We start from the raw sequence: 20,711 nt of genomic DNA, 5'->3' as shown, positions 1-20,711 counted from the left end.
GTATTATAACAATAATAATTTTTATATTGATACAGAATCACATAATTTTTGGCCCAATTGTGCAGCGTTACAAACAAGCACAGCAAACCTGAGATTTTTTTCCCCTTTTTCTTAATCACCTTAAAAAATTGCAATTTATAAAAACTGCAATTAGGCTTTTTACCAAAACATGCAGCCCTAATTACATTAACCCATTTTTTCCAGGGCATGGGCTACCTACATGCCAAAGGGATCCTTCACAAAGATATGAAATCCAAGAATGTATTTTATGACAACGGGAAAGTGGTCATCACTGACTTTGGCCTGTTCACAATATCTGGTGTTCTACAAGCAGGCAGGTACGTAAAATTACAAACAAACACACATAATTAAAACTTTGAATGTTTTGAAAGAAGTCTCGTATGCTCATCAAGGCTGCATTTGTTTGATCAAAAATACAGTAAAAACAATAATTTTGCGAAATGTTAGTACAATTTAAAATAACTAATTTCTATGTGAATATACTTTAAAATGTAATTTATTCCTGTGATGCAAAGCTGGATTTTCAGTCTTCAGTGTGATCTTTTAAAAAAAAAAATAGAAATTATTACTTTTATTCAACAAGGACGCATTAAATTGATTCAGGTGACAGTAAAGACATTTATAATGTTACAAATAAATTCTATTTCAAATAATTGCTGTTCCTTTGAACTTTGTATTCATCAAATAGAAAACAGTTATTTTAAAGTGTAATTTCTCAATATTTCTGTTTTTATAGTATATATTTTTGAATAAATAAATTCAGCTTTGGTGAGCAGAAGAGACATTTCAAAAACATCTTATTTATTCCGACCGCCAGTGAATTTGTTATCAATACTTTTGTTATCGAAAAAACATTTTCATCTTGCATTCTTTTTTTCACTGAGCTTATTGTTGTGCATTCTGGAATTGCTTCGTTCTCATAGGATACACATGATATTGCCTTAAATATTGGCCAAAATGAGGTATCTAAGAAGGCAACATGATGTTTCTGCCTGCTGTACCTTTTAAAGGATTAGTTCACTTCAGAATTAAAATTTCCTGATAATTTACTCACCCCCATGTCATCCATGTTTATGTCTTTTTTTTTTTGTTTCTTCACTTGAAAAGAAATAAAGTTTTCTGAGAAAACATTCCAGGATTTTTCTCCATGTAGTGGACTTCATCGGCTACCAACGGGTTGAAGGTCCAAATTGCAGTTTCAGTGCAGCTTCAAAGGGCTTTACACGATCCCAGCTGAGGAATAAGGTCTTGTCTAGTGAAACGATCAGTCATTTACTAAAAAATAAAAATGATATACTTTTTAACCACAAATGCTCATCTTGCACTGCTCTGCAATGCGCCACACATTACGTAATCGCGTTGGAAAGGTCACACGTGACATAGGCGGAAGTACTGATCCAGTGTTTACAAAGCGAATGCGCAAAGACTAAGTCAAGCAGCCTTTACAAAAAAAAGGTAAAACAACGATGTCGGGCGATTTTGAAGTTGGAGGAGAAAATGAGAGTTGTTCGCCCTACCGCTGTACTTCCACCTATGTGATGTGACCTTTCCAACATGATTCCAACATGACCCTTATTCCTCGTCTGGGATCGTGTAAAGCCCTTTGAAGCTGCACTGAAACAGCAATTTGGATCTTCAACCCGGTGAACTCCAGTGAAGCCCACTATATGGAGAAAAACCCTGGAATGTTCTCCTCAAAAACCTCAATTTCTTTTCGACTGACGAAAGAAAGACATAAACATCTTGGATGACATGAGGGTGAAATTTTAATTCTGGAGTGAACTAATCCTTTAACAGCCTTTACTTCATGAGTGCACCTGTGATGCTATAAAATGCTGTCTAGATAGGCTTTTCACTAGCTGAAATCGAGAGTAGTCGCCTAAGCTCTGATCGTAATCTCTATGTCGTCTGTAGAAGAGTGACAAATGTACAACCCATCGCACTATACGTGTGGCAGGCCATTAATAATGTCCTTAAATTCCGTAATGACTTTCAGAACTGCTTATTAAAAACCAAAGCCTGTAATTATTAGAGTGTGGGCCACAGAGCTAAATCCAGTTTGACCTTCAGTGTTCTCTTGGTTCTTCATAAATGTATGCTTCAGTGAGTTGAAGTAGCCGCAGATGTTATCGACACACCAGCATTTGACAGGACTTCAATAACTTCTATCACGGAAACTCCCTCTTGCAATGTATTTTCAGTTCACTGCAAAAATATGAATATGAATATCAACCAGATATCCATGTCTAAATAGAAAGAAGTTCACATATAGTGCACAAGTCATATGGACTCTTTTTATGGTGCTGTTTTTTGTCCTTTTTTAAGCTTGACAAAGTATAAAGCTAGAAACATACTTTACCTAATTGCATGAAAGACATGAATGCCTGGCCAACACATAGCATGTGCAAAAAGTAAGTAAGTGTGTTGAAACTCGCGGTTATGGTAAAGGGCGTGACATTTCCAAAACACACTTAGGGTGTGTTCACACTTTGCATGTTTGGTTCCATTAAAACTAACCCTAGTGCAGTTCATTTGAATAAGTGTGAACACTATCATCCAAACCCTGGTGTGATTGCTCTGTTAGTGCGGTTCATTTGAATAAGGGTGTGTTCACACTTATTAGGTTTGGTTCGATTAAAACTAACCGTGGTGCAATTGCTCTGATAATACAGTTCATTTGAATAAGGGTGTGTTCACACTTATTAGGTTTGGTTCGATTAAAAGGAACCTTGGTGCAATTGCTCTGATATGGTTCATTTGATTAAGGGTGTGTTCACACTTATTAGGTTTGGTTCGATTAAAACGAACCCTGGTGCCATTGCTCTGTTAGTGCAGTTCATTTAAATAAGGGTGTGTTCACACTTATTAGGTTTGGTTCGATTAAAAGGGACCTTGGTGCAATTGCTCTGATATGGTTCATTTGATTAAGGGTGTGTTCATACTTATTAGGTTTGGATCGATTAAAACGAACCCTGGTGCGATTGCTCTGTTAGTGCGGTTCATTTGAATAAGTGTGAATGCTATCATCCAAACCCTGGTGCACACCAAACAAGTGGGTCTTGGTTCGCTTCCAAACGAACTCTGGTGTAGTTCGAATGAAATATGAATGCAATGTACCAAAAACATGTAAACAAACCAAAAACAGGACATGATGTCACAAGATGTGACCCTAAAAAGGTCAGAATGCTCAAGCATACCTGTTTTTTCATGATGTTGCCCGTCACAGTTCAGTACAGACATCAGAACCACATTTCCTCGCAGCAGATGTTTGTGACGGAGGGATTCCTGCCACTGTTTTGACTCCTTTACGCATTTTAAACTCCCAGCTGGTCAAAATACCATCATATGTAGGCTACGCACATACAACGAGTGCTTTTAGCCCAGTGCACAGCATTTTTTTGGATGTTCAATAAGTTCTGTCACCAAATATACATCATAAAAGCTGACCAATCTGGTTGTGAACGTTTCCCTATGACTTTAGGTTTGGTATCTTTAGGTTTGGTGTCGGACCAGGATAAATCAAGCGAACCAAACTACAAGTGTGAACACACCCTTATAGCGGTAACCAATCACAACACACAGTCCAGCTGACCAATCAAGGTTAGAAGGATAATATATGAAAAATAAGGTGTTTTTTGAAAATTCTAGCATGAAAACCTATTCTAGATGACTAAAAAACAAAATCAAGACTTTGTAAAAAGGCATAATATGGCTTCTTTAAATACTGTAGTTCACTAAAAAACCCTCATGTTGTTCCAAACCTGTACAACTTTTTTTTTTTTTACAGTAACAAGTATTTTATCTGCAATACACACAAGAAGGTATTTTGAAGAACATTTGGGTCCAAAAACAACATTGGACCCCAATGACTTCCATTGTATGGACAAAAAAGACTAATAAAAATGTCTTTTATGTTTCACTGAAGAAAGTAAGTCATACTGGTTTGGAACAACATGAGCGTGAGAAAATAATGACATTTTTGTGTGAACTATCCCTTTAATGTTACACATTTCAGAAAGCAACAATGCGTGAAATCGAGCTTGCATAGCTAGAAGCGTTTCTGTTCACATGAGGATGAGTGATATGAGCAATGATGACCAATATTTTGCCGTCTATCAACTGAGCAAGAGCTTCCCTTAGGGTCAATTCATTTCAATTTAAATTTCAAATCAATATTCAGTGTTACAAATATTCACTTAATTATGTTTTAATGCCATTTTCTCCAAGTAATTATTTCAATTCCACCCGCGTGTGTGATGCGGATGAGGATTTTGGCGTAAATTGATTTATGATTGAGTGTCATAATACAGAACATAAGGAAAAAGCACAATATTTTTCTCAGATCAGTACTGAATAACAGCTACCTGAGGGGGAGTCTGCATTTTACATGCTGTTTGGCTTCGAACTAATCACCTCCACCACCTTCTTAATTGAGTACCACACAGTCTTTACAGATAGGACCTTACAGATTGTCCTTCAAGAGACAAAGACTTAAAAGAATCCTTTCTCCGCCACACTCCTTTGAACAGGAAAATCCATGAAAAGGGTGTCTGATGTATGCGTTTTGTTGCTCTCTTGCACTGTATGAAGAGGAAACATCCTCTTCTTTAAGGCTGAATGAACTTGAAGACATTCCTTCCTCCAGGCAAGGCCATTGAATCACAGTGGCAGACGTTTCATTTTTGTAAATCTGTGACATATGTCTTGATTATTCATCAGTTTTGAATGCATTTCATCAGGTAAAGGGAAGGGTTATAAGAGGACATGTCCACTTGTACAGTATATTACAGTGCATTGAATTTGACTGGTTACACTGCAAAATCATAAAAAATAGGATAGCCACACAAACATAATAAAACATAAAATAAAGTCCAGGCCTGGTCCTCTCTCCTCCTTCACTGACGTCGCTCCTCCTTTTATGCTTCCGGAGCTCCTCCGTGAGAGACTCAAGGCCGGTGCGCCTCCCAGGTGGAGCTCATTAACTCTCGCGCCACCGGCCTCGCGCCGTTCCCTCACGGCTCTGGCCCGCCCTGGTCGCCACACAATCCTATTATGGATTTTTGAAAATTACCTTTCATGTAGTGTGTAACGGCTCTAAGTGAATGAAAACATCCTGCAAAGTTTTAAATCTGAAAGTGCACCGTATATAAAGTTATTGTCTCTCAAAAGAAAGACTCTGAATCAATAAAATGAGTCGTTTAAAAAAAAGGAATCCCAAACCGTTTCGTTGTAACGTCACAACAAAACATTAGCATATTGTCTGCCCACTTATTGCGCACGCAGACGTCAGGGAAAATTCTTTTCTTTTTTTTTTTTTTTTTTTACAATATTACAGCAATACAATCTTTTATTGTGTTCCCATCATTTTACTGACCACTGCTTCTCAAACCTTGGGGAGTTTAACGCAGGATTCACAAAATGCTTGATCTTAAAATATGGATCAATGTCCAGTTTATTTGGACCAGCTTGCTCCTCTGAATCTCAGCTCGTAAGTATGATTAATAATTGATCTTTATATTTTCTAGCGATCATCCAAAATTCATAGTTTTGTATGTTATGTTGTGTAACGTACACCCTAGTCTGTATGTCTCCTGCTAACCGGCTAACTCACGTTTCTGTAGTTCTGCTATTCAGATGTAGGTCCAATATTGTCTAAAAATGTGTCGATTAATGCAGCTTGTCTGAATTATTACTTGGAGTATTTATCAAGGATGGAGCACGACTTTTGTTTACAAAGTGTAACGCATTATCAACTATTCACATTTGTGCTCGGCTAACGTGGGAGTTTACAACATATCTGTAGGCCCGGTTCGCTTACATCACTGTGAAACAAACTGTTTTTTTCCTCTGCGTTTTTATTATTACAGTAGAGTGGAGCTCTATCTGTATTGTAATAGGATGTTAAGATGCTAGTCTGCGCTATAAACAGCAAATGTCAAACAATGATATAGCCATTTTTTACTTTGTTAATAGTTATGATGAAAAAAGTCTGTGTTCACATCTGGCCTAAATGTTTATCTTATGTAAGAGGTTTCCAGCTTCGCTTGGCATTCTGATCCAGTTCCCTCAGGTGCACCTACACCTACGTCTTATAAATAACACAAACTAAGGTGACACTTACCATATAGAACCGTCCTACTCCAGTCGTAAATGTGAATCAGTTTCTAGTTGATCGACTACTTCAGACGTTTCATCGTCGGATTCGGGCTCAAATTGATACGGTAAAATCACTGCTGTCTTTTCTGTCCATACATTGTATACAATGTCTTGCGAATTGATAGCTGTCATTCACTGCAGTGCGTGTAGTAGGCTAATCACAAAGGATTGGGCCATTTGACCAATCAGAGCAGTGTAAGCTCATGGAAAGGAGGGGTTTAGAGAGACTGATTCTTTGAACTGCTTCTAACGAATCGCTTACAAATCATTGAGAACTGAGGTGAAATTAAATGTATATTATGAGAAAACTAACGTGCTTTTTGACCTTGCATGCATGCAAACCTGTTGTAGGAGAATCCCAAAACTATATTAGGAACCTTAAAAAGGCATAATAGGGGCACTTTAAGATGTTCTTGCATTGACGTTATTTTCAAGACATTCAAGCACATTTAACTTAATTTAATAATACTGTCATGACAACACACTCTTCCATTTAAATAATTCTATAATTTTAAAGATTTTACATTTATAATAATAACTTTTTTACAGTAATGAGAATGAGGGAAATGTGATGTCATGTTAATTTTCATTTTTAGTACTGCCATGATGTAATGCCATGATTAATTTAATTTAATACTGCTATGATTTATACACATTTTACCATTTAAATAATTTTAAAAATTTTTACATGTATAATAATAACAACTTTTTCCAGTATTAACAGTAATGACAATGAGTGAAATATGATGAATTTGATAAGATGTCATGTAATAATAATGCCACAATGCAAAAAAGCTCAATAAGACTAAAAAAAAAAAAAAGAATAATTTCTTTCATTTGAGATTAAATATGTCCTGAACATGTTCTTGACAGGTTTAGTGAGATTCAGCAATATCTTAAAATATTCAGTTACTAATCAACAGTCCTGATACACAATTTTAATTAATAAATTCTACTTCTTTGTTTTGATTTTATATGTTTATTGGTGTATCAAGATGTTTAATGAAGTCTTTGGCTTTGAAAGCACTGAAAATGAGAGTAAATTATCTGGGGCAACATGAAGCGTTTGCCACCACTGATGACCGTGATGATGTTGATGTTGTTTTGGCACTCGTCCCATTTGTGTTTGCGAGTCTCGCCTCTTTGAAAATGTTTTCATTGGCATTACAAGCAGTAAATCAACATCCCCAATGGAGCGATATTACAAACACTCGGACCCATCGGTTCATCTGATTATCAGGCAGATTTCGCACAAGTGTGTTTACGTACGTTGGCAGTAATTACCGGGAAAAAGACGACGTCTCCACAGCGACAGGTTTACATTGCAGCCATTGTTGATCAAGTCTCTTGGATCGGCTCACTGTTGCCGTTCTGATCAGCCCACTTCTACACCTCCGCAGCCATGTGAATTATTATCAGGAGTTATTAGATCGAATGGATAGTATTTGAGAGCGGCCATCAGAGACGTGCAGGCTCTAGCATAATTATGAATTGTTTATCTGTAAAGCACAAGTCTGGCTCTTAATAACATGATTTTACATTAGTTATGTATTATGACTCAGGGTCTGACTGTAATAAGATCTGATTATTCTGGGATTTGCTGCTGTTTGAAATACCACATCCCTGTAAGGCAACGTTTCACAGGTACAAGAGGCTAGTGAGGCTGTGGACGCACTCATACTGAAGCATCATAAAATGTCAAGGTTTCTTTATTTTTGAGAGATGAAGTCAATGGAAATTTACTCTGGGCAGTGTGATGGGGGCTGCTCAGATTTGAGACAATAGCTGTTTTAATGCAATGGAAGACCTAAGAGGTCGTGCGCCTTTGTTGCATATAAAAACATGGCTGGTTTGAATTTAAATAGGCAAACACTTAAGAGTCTATGACTGGATTATTACTGCTGTGATTATTATGTTTCTAGCATGGTAGATGTTTGGGAACAGTTCTTCTAACTTTTGATAAAGTGTGTAGCTTTTCATTTTTTAAAGGTGCCCTGGAATCAAAAATTGAATTTACCTCGGCATAGTTGAATAACAAGAGTTCAGTACATGGAAAAGACATACGTTGAGTTTCAAACTCCATTGCTTCCTCCTTCTTATATAAATCTCATTTGTTTAAAAGACCTCCGGAAAACAGGCGAATCTCAACATAACACAGACTGTTAGGTAACAGTTGGGATCATTAATATGTACGCCCCCAATATTTGCATATGCCAGCCCATGTTCAAGGCATTACACAAGGGCAGCCAGTATTAACGTCTGGATCTGTGCACAGCTGAATCATCAGACTAGGTAAGCAAGCAAGGACAATAGCAAAAAATGGCATATTGAGCGATAATAACTGACATGATCCAGGAGGGCAGGGAGCGAGAGATTTAAAGGGGCAGCAGCCTGAATCGGTGCATAGTTAATGATGCCCCAAAATAGGCAGTTAAAAAAAATAATTAAAAAAATCTATGGGGTATTTTGAGCTGAAGCTTCACAGACACATTCAGGGGACACCTTAGACTTATATTACATCTTTTGAAAAGACGTTCTACGGCACCTTTAAACAACCATGCAGGAAGACACATCATGGCCATATTCCAGAATGATTGGGATGGAGCATGAAGAATCATTTTCACACATGATATGGCACCTCTGAATCCAGACCTTAAATTCATTGAAAGTCTTTGGGATGTGCTGGAGGAGACTTTACAGAGTGCTCACCTCTTGCATTGTCAATACAAGATCTTGAACAAAAATTGATACATCTCTTTATGGAAATAACATCACAAAATTCTTTCACAATTTGAGCCTGATGAATCTTGGCTTTGTCATCCTGGAATATGGCCATGATATGTCTTCCTAAATGGTTGTTTAAGTAATGAAAAGCTACACACAAACATATACCATGCTAGAAACATAATAATCACAGCAGTAATGATCCAGTCATAGAATCTGAAGTATTTGCCTATTGAAATCCAAACAGCGACTTTTTTTTTCTGGTCAGGCAGTGTGTGTATATATGTGTGTGTGACCTGTGCTGGCAAAATGAGACGGAATACACTAATTGACCCTTTGCCGGGAGTTTGATTGACAAGCGATCTAACCAATCAGAACGCAGAATCCGCCATTTTGTCCAACAAAGCAGTCAGGAGTTAGAAGATTAACCTCGGTGGACTTGAACTTGAAAAATGGTGTGTACTGACGTCTTTCCGCATTTGAAACAACATTCCTTCTCATGTTCATTCATGTTTATTTGATGCTATAAATGAACTAATAGGAAGAGATGATTGGTTCATGAGCTGCTTGAGCTGATGCACTACAGCGATCTGTCACGGCACATTAAAGAGCCACAAAATGGGTTTTATTGTTTGAATTTCTTTAAAGGTCCCGTTCTTTGTGATCCCATGTTTCAAACTTTAGTTAGTGTGTAATGTTGTTGTTAGAGTATAAATAAAATCTGTAAAATTTTAAAGCTCAAAGTTCAATGCCAAGCGAGATATTTTATTTAACAGAAGTCGCCTACATCGAACGGCCAGTTTGGACTACATCCCTCTACTTCCTTCTTTAATGACGTCACTAAAACAGTTTTTTGACTAACCTCCGCCCACAGGAATACACAAAAAAGGGGGCGTGGTCTTGTTGCGCTCCCACGGAGAAGAGCAAGAGTTGCGTTTGTAGAGTGTGTTTGTCGCCATGTCGTCGAAACGCTGTTATTTTCATCCCGCAGTCCAATCACCTTTGTTTGGCCTTCCCAGGGATGCTGTACTTAGAGATCAATGGTTACAATTTATGTTTAACTCGGTTCCCGAAAATTATAATCCACATGTAAAACTATGTGCAGCACATGTTTACAATAACACTGAGCGCGTGCATCTCCACGTTATGGTAAGAGGCGTGACCTTTCCGGGCAAGGTTCGCTAAGCTGCTGTTGAATCACAACACAGGAACCGCTGGCACAATCAGAACTTGTTACGTGTTTCTGAAAGAGGGACTTCATAGAACAAGGAAGTCATCAGCCCGTTTTTATGACAGTGGAAACAGCGGTATACAGATAAGTAAATTATGTGAAAAATACTGTGTTTTTTTACACGCGAAACATGAACACATGTTATATTGCACACTATAAACACAATCAAAGCTTCAAAAAACCACGAAAAACGGGACCTTTAAAAACGACACAGTTTGAAAGCTGGGACTTTGTTTAATATCATAAGTAACCTGTTCTGTCTTGACTGTCGACGTGTTGTCAGTGTCCTCTTTGCTCTGCGATGTATTTTTCACTGTGTGTGGCATGACAGCGCCACGGCTTGTCGGACAAAGCAACAGTAACTAAGGGCGGCGGGTCTTTGCGAAGGGTCAATTACGAGCTACAGGCAAAACAAGTCAAATTGTCGATTTTGGTCGAATTTGAGGTTTTCACAAAAATGAGTTCATTAAGCCCTCATCTAGCAATCCAAATGCTTCAACTAGCAATTAAACATCTAAAAGTATCTTTATTTGTACGTTTTCTGAGAGGAGTAACTTTCCTTTGTCCATGACCATCACCACTCGTGCTTCCCCTCAGCAACTTCCTCATTAGTCCAAGTTTGGTATCGTTTTAAAGCGCAGCATTCCAACTTGTGAATATTCATAGCGAATTTTTGAAGGCCAATGAAATGTAAACAAATCTATCTGACTCGTGCTGACTGACAGATCCCGATATACACACATAAACAGAATGACAGTGCTTCAAAATATTATATTGAAAAAAAGTTGAATATATATATATATATATTTTCCTGTAGATATTTGGTTTTGATGAAGTGTGTGCCAAATTTGGTGGTGTTACCAGGGATTTTAAGATATGGTTGTTAGGTAATTTTGTTTTGGAAGCTTCAGAAAACTTTAAATTGATTTTCTTCAAAATTGACTCTATCGACTTCAAAATTATGTATGATTTGTTGGAATCAGACAAAAAAATGACTGAGCTACACCTGTTTGAAGGTTTTTTAATAGAAAATAACAATAACTCATTTTTGAAAATGTGCTTATTGAGACTCATTTTGCCAGCGTGGGTCTCACACACACACAGCATTTATTTGAAATAGAAATGTTTTGTCACATTATAAATCGTCCCCTTGGAATTATCTGTTCCATCTGCATTCTGAGCAGTTTTGAGATATTGAGCTTCAAAGTTTTTGCATTCCATTCGACTTTATAGATAGGACATTGTTTTCTAAATAAAAAGTTACAAAAGTTACACAACATAATGTAAATAAGTTGTCACAGAATTAGAATGTGTGAATAAATCAGTTTTGACAAAAAGAACCTTATAATTCCAAAGGGACGAAATGTTGTTACTTTCACTTTTGATCAGTTTAATGTGTCTTACCCCAATGTATCAAAGTTTTCCACAAAAATATTATGGAGCACACCTGTTTTCAACAATAATAAGAAAATATTGTAAAATATGTTAAGAAATTAAAGAGAATAATAAAGAAAGAATTTTAAGGGGTATTTATTTGTCAGTTTCGATGGCATTTTCCCCCAAGCCCCCATTAATTTCCGTCCCTGGTTTGAAGGTATATTATGCTGTATATCATGGGTGAGTGAATTTGTTTTTTCTTGGATCAGAGACTCAGTCAAGCTGAAGCAGCTCTATGTCTGTCAGTGATAGACCACTTCCAAATCCATGTCTGACACTTGAGAACGAGGCAACTGCTTTATCATTGTAGAGGCTTCACAGGTTTTAATCGGTCCAGTGGGGAAACAAAGTTGTGTTTACAAGTTTCCCAACTGCAGCATTTCTAAGAAAAAAGAAAAAAAGTTGCTAGTTTCTTGCCATTCAATCTTTGAAACAGACCGAGTTTCTAATTAGTAGCAACTATCAACTTTGTATTTAAAATTATAAATAGATTTAGAAAGAAAAGTAGACAAAATGTAGAAACAATAAGAGTAAAGAGCTAAAAACTGATTGTGAATTGTGTAGCTCAGATTATGAGAAATATCTTTGTTGAGATCTGATACATTTCTAAAGAAATTCTCTTAGGAGGAAATTTTGAAAACGGGAGATTAAAGCAAAAGTTTGCTATTCATTTGATTTTATTGCTGTCTAGGGGGAAACGATAAGTTCAGAAGGAGATCTCATTTGAGGACTAGACTTTGTCAATAATCAGACTATGGGAGAGTAATAGTTGCTTGCCCTCTATTGTATTTCTTTGACAGAATTGTCACTCTAATGATCTTTTGGTTTATTCTCTGACCTTTTGCGTAGCACAAATAAATCGTTAGTGTGTTGTGACTGATTATTTTTTAAACTTCAGGTCTTCTCTGTCTCTCTCTCTCTCTCTCCAGCAGGAGAAAGGATAAGCTGCGGATCCCAAGCGGCTGGCTGTGTCATCTGGCTCCTGAGCTCATCCGTCAGCTCTCCCCTGAGACAGCAGAAAACCAGCTTCCCTTCTCCAAACAGTCTGACGTCTTTGCCTTTGGGTGGGTCTCTCTCTCTGTCGCCCTCTCAGCACCCGTGTTTTCACCCCTCACTGCTTCTCTGCCTTTTGTCACTCGGGGAAACTAACAGAATCCATTTTTATTTACAGAAATAAGCCTAAGCCTGTTTCTCTCCACATCGAATGTGCTCTTATAGTATCAGCACAACCATTTTTGGATGCTAAATCTAGAATATAATAACATTTCATTAGTGTTATTAACACTTTATTTTTTCAAGGATGCATACAATTCATCAAAAGTGACAGTAAAGACATTTATAATAATAAAAAATATTTCTAATTCGAATAAATGCTGTTCTTTTGAACTTTCTATTCATCAAAGAATCCTGATAAAAAAAAAAGTTGTATCACAGTTTCCACAAAAATATTAACTTTCAACACTGATAATGAGAAATGTTTTTTAAAAGCAGCAAATCAGCATATTAGAATGATTTCTGAAGGATCATGTGACACTGAAGACTGAAGAGTAATGATGCTGAAAATTCAGCTTTGACATCACAAGAATAGATTATGCTTAAAATAGAATCATATAGAAGTTATTTTAAATACAATATTACTTTTTTCTGCATTTTTGATCAATTAAATGCAGCTTTGGTTAGCATAAGAGACTTCTTTCAAAAACATTAAAAATGCAATTAAAAACTGTACTATTCAAAATAAACTTGAACTGACGTCATGTATCCACTAAAAATCATCAAACCACCAGTTGATTAAAAGACATTGAGCAAAATGTCTCAGAAAAGTGACTTTAGTTTTGAGAAGCTCCCTAGCGTCATTTGCATCCAGATGCCACTTCTTTTGATATATTATCTAATGCATTGACATTCATAGATTTGTGTCACTTAAAGGGATAGTTCACCCAAAAAATTAAAATCCTGTCATCATTTACTCACCCTCAAGTTGTTCCAAACCTGTATGAATTTCTTTCTTCTGCTGAACACAAAAGAAGATATTTCGAAGAATGTCGGTAACCAAAAAGTTTAATTGATGAAAAAGTCATTGGGGCCCATCAACTGTTTTTGTTTCCCATATTCTTCAAAATATCTTCTTTTGTGTTCAGCAGATGAAAGAAATTCATACAGCTTTGTAAATTCTTACAACTTGAGGGTGAGTAAACGATGGCAGGATTTTCATTTTTGGGTGAACTATCCCTTTAAGCATCCAAATACATTATTGATTTCCAATCAGATCAACCAAAATCTTTTTTCCATTTAAATATGTCCGTTTAATTGCTACAGTGGCCATTGAATGGTACAGCTATATCACAACATCAAGAATATGGCTCGTTTAGGATGAGTATTATCAAAGAATTGATTTGCTCAGTGCTCAGCCTCCACTAATCAGATTGTATTCACATGAGACGAAATGCAGAACTGAACCTCCATCTGTAGTTTTTTCTACCTGACCCGGGCCTTTCCAGAGGCAGTGAGTGTGTGGGCCAAATGAATAAAAGAATGGATGGATGGTTGACGAAATGAAGGAATGCTGCTCTGTTGGGTCCTAACACAATTGCGTCCTCAGCTGTTCTCTCCATATGGAGGCTCTGTCACACTGTCACTCTATGGGAGCCAAATACAGCACCCACGCAAGCTGTCCAGCTGGTCACACTAAAGGCACATTACCTAGAGGTGACCCCAAAGCAATTCTCCCTATTGTTCCTTCTGCTTCCTCTTTTCACTTCCGTTGTTCTCTGCGAGTGCCGTGTTTTAATGCGGCACAGTTCGCATTGGCTTATGACAGCAGCTGTGGGATATGTTATGCCTGTAATGCTCTCGTGTTCTGTTTTATGGACTTTTTATGATGTTATCTGTATGTACTGTATGTACTGTACAAAACACTACTGGTAAAAAGTTTTAAATATTTTTGAAAGAAGTCTCTTGTGCTCACCAAGGCTGCATTATTTGATCAAAAATACAGTAAAAAGAGTAATATTGTGAAATATTATTACAATCAAAAATAACTAAATTTTCAGCATCATAACTCCAGTCTTCAGTGTCACATGATCCATCAGAAGTCATTCTAATATGCTGATTTGCTGCTCAGTTATTATTGGTTCTCAATTATTAATAACGGTTCTTATTATTATCAATGTTGGAAACTGTGATTCTTTTTTCAGAATATTTTGATGAATAGAAAGTTTAAAAGGACAGAATTTATTTGACAGAAATCTTTTGTAACATTATAAATATCTTTATTGCCACTTTGGATCAAAATGCTTCCTTGCTGAATAAAATCATTAATTTCTTTGTTTGTTTGTTTGTTTGTTTTTCTCACTTACCCCAACATTTTGAATGGTAGTGTATCGGTTTCCACAAAAATATTAAGTAGCAAAAATTGTTTTCAGCATTGATAATAATAAGAAATGTTTCTTGAGCATCAAATCAGCATATTAGAATGATTTCTGAAGGATCATGTGACACTAAAGACTGGAGTAGTGCTGAAAATTCAGCTTTGCATCACAGGAATAAATTATATTAAATAAAAAGTATATTAAAATAGAAAACAGTCATTTTAAATTCTAATGATATTTCACAAAATTATTGTTTTAGTTTGATCAAATAAATGCAGCCTTAGTGAACATTAGAGACTTCTTTCAAAAAGATTAAAGAAGATTATAAGATTACATATTCTAAACTTTTGACCATGTTGTGTATGTTGCGCTTAAAGGTGCCGTAGAATGTCTTTTTAAAAGATGTAATATAAGTCTAAGGTGTCCCCTGAATGTGTCTGTGAAGTTTCAGCTCAAAATACCCCATAGATTTTTTTTTATTCATTTTTTGAACTGCCTATTTTGGGGCATCATTAAATATGCACCGATTCAGGCTGCAGCCCCTTTAAATCTCTCCCGAGCTCGTGAATGCCTAAACCAGCATAAACAAAGTTCACACAGCTAATATAACCCTCAAAATTGTTCTTTACAAAGTGTTCGTCATGCAGCATGTCTAATCGCGCAAGTATGGTATTTATTTGTATGTTTACATTTGATTCTGAATGAGTTTGATAGTGCTCCGTGGCTAAAGCTAACATTACACACTGTTGGAGAGATTTATAAAGAATGAAGTTTTGTTTATGAAATATACAGACTGCAAGTGTTTAATAATGAAAACAACGACAGTCTTGTCTCCGTGAATACAGTAAGAAACGATGGTAACTTTAACCACATTTAACAGTACATTAGCAACATGCTAACGAAACATTTAGAAAGACAATTTACAAATATCACTAAAAATATCATGATATCATGGATCATGTCCGTTATTATCGCTCCATCTGCCATTTTTCGCTGTTGTTCTTGCTTGCTTACCTAGTCTGATGATTCAGCTGTGCACATCCAGACGTCCTGCCCTTGTCTAATGCTTGAACATGGGCTGGCATATGCAAATATTGGGGGCGTACACCCCGACTGTTACGTAACAGTCGGTGTTATGTTGAGATTCGCCTGTTCTTCGGAGGTCTTTTAAACAAATGAGATTAATATAAGAAGGAGGAAACAATGGAGTTTGAGACTCACTGTATGTCTTTTCCATGTACTGAACTCTTGTTATTTAACTATGCCAAGATAAATTCAATTTTTAATTCTAGGGCACCTTTAAACTAAATTCACTAAATGGCCTTATTTACTAACTATGTAAAGTCTTTTTTCTATTTACTTTCTATGTAAATTAGGCTAATTATAGTATGCGCATTATTCAGCACTATTTGCCTGGCACACTCAACTTTGTTTTCTGTGGGTGGTAAATTAATTTTTATATAAAAAAAAGAGATGTTTATGTACGGTTTCTAGCAATCATGGCAGCGGTAATTCATCAAATGATGTAGAAGAATCTATCACCAGGGCATATGTCCAGATTCACGGTGTACACGAGCGCACTTTCAGTGTTTTTAAGAGATGATTCAGGTGTCTGGATCACGGTAGTAAAATGGTACCGTCTCAGTAAAGTATTAGACTAGTAAATTAAAAGACTGCCTGATCTGGAATAGTCTGGTCTAGTCTAGCACTAAGAAACCACCTGCAAGACTGAAAATGCACCATGCGAATTGCTTACTTTTTTTTTTTTTTTTACATGCAAATAAATTACACTATCATTGGTTGCAAATGCAGTTCATTCATGGTGAATTCCCTGCTTCAGTTTTGCAAAAGCCATCTCAATTACATCAGTTTTTTTTTCTTTCTCACCAGTCTCAGCAAGCTGCACGTTTCACGGCTTTAAATTGCAGAACTCGGATGATTGGTCTTTTCAGCAGGGCTCTTCGTTCAATGATTGTTAATGAGCTCTTAAGTGTGGTTTAGTAAACTTTAACACGAGCATGCTCTTTAGAGCAGAATACTGTGTTTTTCAGCAGTCAACAGCACCTCAAAGTCATTTATTAATTATCTTGGATGACTTCTGACTATATCGGCTTCAGGGAACGCAAAGTGATGTAGTGCACCAGAAGTGCTTTAAAGCTTTTGAACTGTTGTATTGCGGGTCCTCAGGGAGGCGCTAGTCCTCATCCTCACACACACACACACACACATACTCGAGCTTGTGATACAGGAGTTCCATCTGATTTTTTGTTCTTTTTAAGTTAAATTATAATTAAGATCTATTTATATAATTTAAGTTTTTGAAAGGCATTGTTAAGACTCTTTTCTCACACGTCTGAAATGGTTCGGTAAAGGATCCGGTCTCTCTAAACCCCTCCTTTCCGAGAGCCTACTCTGCTCTGATTGGTCAGATGGTTTGGTCTGTTGTGATTGGTCTACTGCTTACAGCGCATGTCTTCTCGACCCTTCTTCTTCAGGGGTAGTCAAAGTAAACGTTGTTTGCGGGCAGCCGGTGAAGACCATAGGTTGGCATTATGTAAATCTGTCACAAACCTATGCAGGTTCAAGCAGGAAGTAAGACTGGAATTACTGATGACTCGTTTCAAATCGGTTCTTTCTTTTGGGAGACAAAAACTGCACTTTAATCATTGAAACTTTTACATTCAGTTATATTACACACTACATGAAAGGTAATATCCGAAATAGGGGCACTTTAAGACATTATTTAGTTTTTTATTTACTTTTGAGAGGTTTTATTATATTAGTGACAACATTGTTATACATTTGGCCCTCACTAGTATAAAGAAACCAGTACATGCACACTAACACTCGTATGCGTCATATGTTTCAGCACTATCTGGTACGAGCTCCATGCGCGTGAGTGGCCCTTTAAGAACCAGCCAGCTGAAGTCATTATCTGGCAGGTGGGAAGTGGAATGAAGCCCAACCTCACTCAGATAGGCATGGGCAAGGAGATATCCGTGAGTATTTCCATATACCTCACAGGCTCTGGGGTCCAGACTGTTGCAGTTAAGCAAAACATATGAGAAAGTCTGAATAATAGCAACTTTCCACAAACAAAGCTGTCAGAATATAGTGTACGAGTCACATGAACCACTTTTATTGTGCTTTTATGAAGCATGAAAGTGGCTATTCAGTCTATTTTTATTGGAAGAGACGGACTCTGACATGCTTGACCGGCTTTTACATGGCATCAAAGTATATGAACAGATTCTTTTTTTCCTGTGTAGGACATCCTGCTGTTCTGTTGGGCGTACGAACAGGAAGAGCGGCCCAGCTTCTCCAAGCTCGTGGAACTACTCGAGAAACTGCCGAAACGCAACCGTCGCCTGTCTCACCCAGTACACTTCTGGAAATCAGCTGAGTATGTGAAATGAGCTAAACTCAAAAATGCCCGTTTATAAAAAAACAAACGAACAAAAAAAAAAAAAAAAACCCAACAAAACAAACAATCATGAGGTAACGTTAAAATGGAGTCAGTCAACGCGAATCTGTCGAGAGTCGCTACTGGATGGTGCATGTATTCTGCTGTATTTAGCAACGTTTCCTTAAAGCAGTGATCATTTAGCGTATTTAGAGCACACAGTATTTTCTGGTGTATCGTTTGGTCGTGAAAGAGAGATGTTTTCTCTTTTTTTTTTCTTTTCAGTTGTTGTTTTTGCTAAATGTTTGATCTGTTTTGCATATATCAACTGCTTGTGATTATTTCTCATTATCTTGAATGAGTCCACTTTCAGTGAATGTTGTTTTCTTTCGTTGAACCTCTGCAATGCATTTTTATAAACAACTGAAACTAGTGTTATTCAAGTTTTTGTCTGTATTGTTTATTTTTTTTTTTCCTTTCTGAATTAAGTCATTGGATGAATGTATTTTTTTTCTCGATTTTGAGAAATGTACCCTTTGGAGTTGTTTTACATTTTCTGTCATCCATGCTGTAAATGTTTCACAGAATTCCATGCCGTTGTTTGACTATTACGTGCGAATCACAAAGCTTTACCGTAACGCAGGGAGACACGTTTTCCGGGAATGTGACGAATTTCTCTCCCTTCCTGTTGCATTGTAGATAAGGCGGTCACTCATTTACTGGCGCGGTCAGCATCGCCTATATCGAAAGATGCGTTCGTACAATTGAGTGTGCCACGAGGCACATATGTATATTATCGACACTTGAATTGTATCATGCCTAACTGTGACAAAAACAGAATTACCTAGAGGTAAACTGCTATTCCTGAGCCTACAAAGAAAGGGATAGATATAACAGATTGTATCTATCACACTTACAAACCTTTTCTTATCAGTGCATACTTACGAATGTTTTAGCATAATTTAAAGCTTTGCGTTGTTTGTACTAGGCTACACATTGTTATATTGTAGAGAATACACAGTACCACGAGTAATAGTGCACTTTTCACCACGACGGCATTTTTGTATATTATTATAAATCACGTCTCATTAATATGACTGTTGCATGTTGCAAGTTCTGGAGTGTCCATGTTGTAACACGGAACGGTGATCAGGTTGGTGTCGCTAGCTAGGTATGGCTTAAACAGAACCGCTATCCCGCTTTCTCCACCATCTCCGCACCATGGGTACAGACAATCTGCTCACTTGTAAAGCCATGGTTTTTGGGTCATAAACAGTGCCAGTGCTCACAAACTTGTTGCTGCTGTTATTTTTGAAGTATATTTTAGGATCACAAAAATACAGATGTTGTTAAGTGGGCGTTTATATTTGTACGGTCGGCCGTTTTTACATGCATGAGAACATTTTTAGGGGATTTGTTAATGTTACGGACCCCCCCGAATACAGTACCACACATAGTAGTTTTACAAACTATGACGGCTTATGTGATAACCTGAGAAAGTAATACAAATATAAGTCTATATCAGGCCTTGTAAGGCAAAATTTTAAACCTATAAATAAATAACTGTGCTATAATGTTTATATATATATTTTCTTTTTAAATGGGGGCTATGAGGATGTGTTGGGACAGTGTTTTCACGCTGGGAAGAAAAGACGAGAAGATGGGATCTTGTTAACAACCATTATTAGCAGCTTCCATATCAGGCCTATTTAACAGGCTGTAGATTTTGCTTAATAATCTGTTGCTGTAATTAATATTCCAGTCACTGAATCCGACCTCATTGTCATCTATTATATTTCTGCCCCATTATGAATGTATGTATGTGTGTATGTGTGTTGTTGTTTTCTTTTCTTTTCTTTTTATCGTCTTACTATCCATCCATGCATTTACTTGGTGGTCGTTGATTATTTATCAATACTTTTCCATCGCTCTGGTTTACGTTTCTTTTCTGATATTGTGTGCGTGTCTTTGCAGATTTCTTTGATGGCCTCCATGATTGAGTTTTTTGTATTATGTATTTGTTGTAAGTATATATATAAAGCTTGTATTTACTGATGCCTTATGGTCCATGGCTTAGCGACTGGTACACATCACAAGCTCTTTCTTTGCACTCATCCTTTATGAAATAAATAAAAAGGTGTTGATTTTGGACTTTTGTTTTTTGTTCGTCATTTCTTTTTGCTCCTTGTCATGATTCATGTTTTATGTTCACAGAAAACCTATGTTACATTATGTAAAAGCTTTAAACGTTAGATGATAAGGTCTTAAGTGGTTAAGTAAAGAATAATTTGATTGTAATTATTTTAATGAGTTGGATCGTGAATAAATAAGTCTTTCACTTAAAGGGATCGTTCACCCAAAAATGAAG

General features: G+C 36.8%; 1 protein-coding gene across 3 annotated transcripts in view; it reads left to right on the top strand.

Annotated features, from left to right (window-relative positions):
* ksr2 (kinase suppressor of ras 2) overlaps nucleotides 1-20,494 on the top strand; it is a 131,419-nt gene extending 110,925 nt beyond the window's left edge. For 2 of the 3 annotated variants that reach the window (XM_048188837.1, XM_048188835.1), the window contains exons 18-21: nucleotides 205-338; nucleotides 12,499-12,633; nucleotides 17,810-17,939; nucleotides 18,210-20,494. In XM_048188837.1, coding sequence (XP_048044794.1) covers nucleotides 205-338; nucleotides 12,499-12,633; nucleotides 17,810-17,939; nucleotides 18,210-18,356 — 546 coding nt within the window. In that variant the 3' untranslated portion in view covers nucleotides 18,357-20,494. The remainder of the gene's footprint in view (nucleotides 1-204; nucleotides 339-12,498; nucleotides 12,634-17,809; nucleotides 17,940-18,209) is intronic. The other variant, XM_048188836.1, reaches the window with a different exon arrangement.
* The last annotated feature ends 217 nt before the right edge of the window (nucleotides 20,495-20,711 follow it).

Source organism: Megalobrama amblycephala, linkage group LG4 (genome assembly GCF_018812025.1).
Source record: "Megalobrama amblycephala isolate DHTTF-2021 linkage group LG4, ASM1881202v1, whole genome shotgun sequence".
NCBI classification, from domain to species: Eukaryota; Metazoa; Chordata; class Actinopteri; order Cypriniformes; family Xenocyprididae; genus Megalobrama; species Megalobrama amblycephala.
This window is presented reverse-complemented; position numbering and strand designations above follow the sequence as displayed.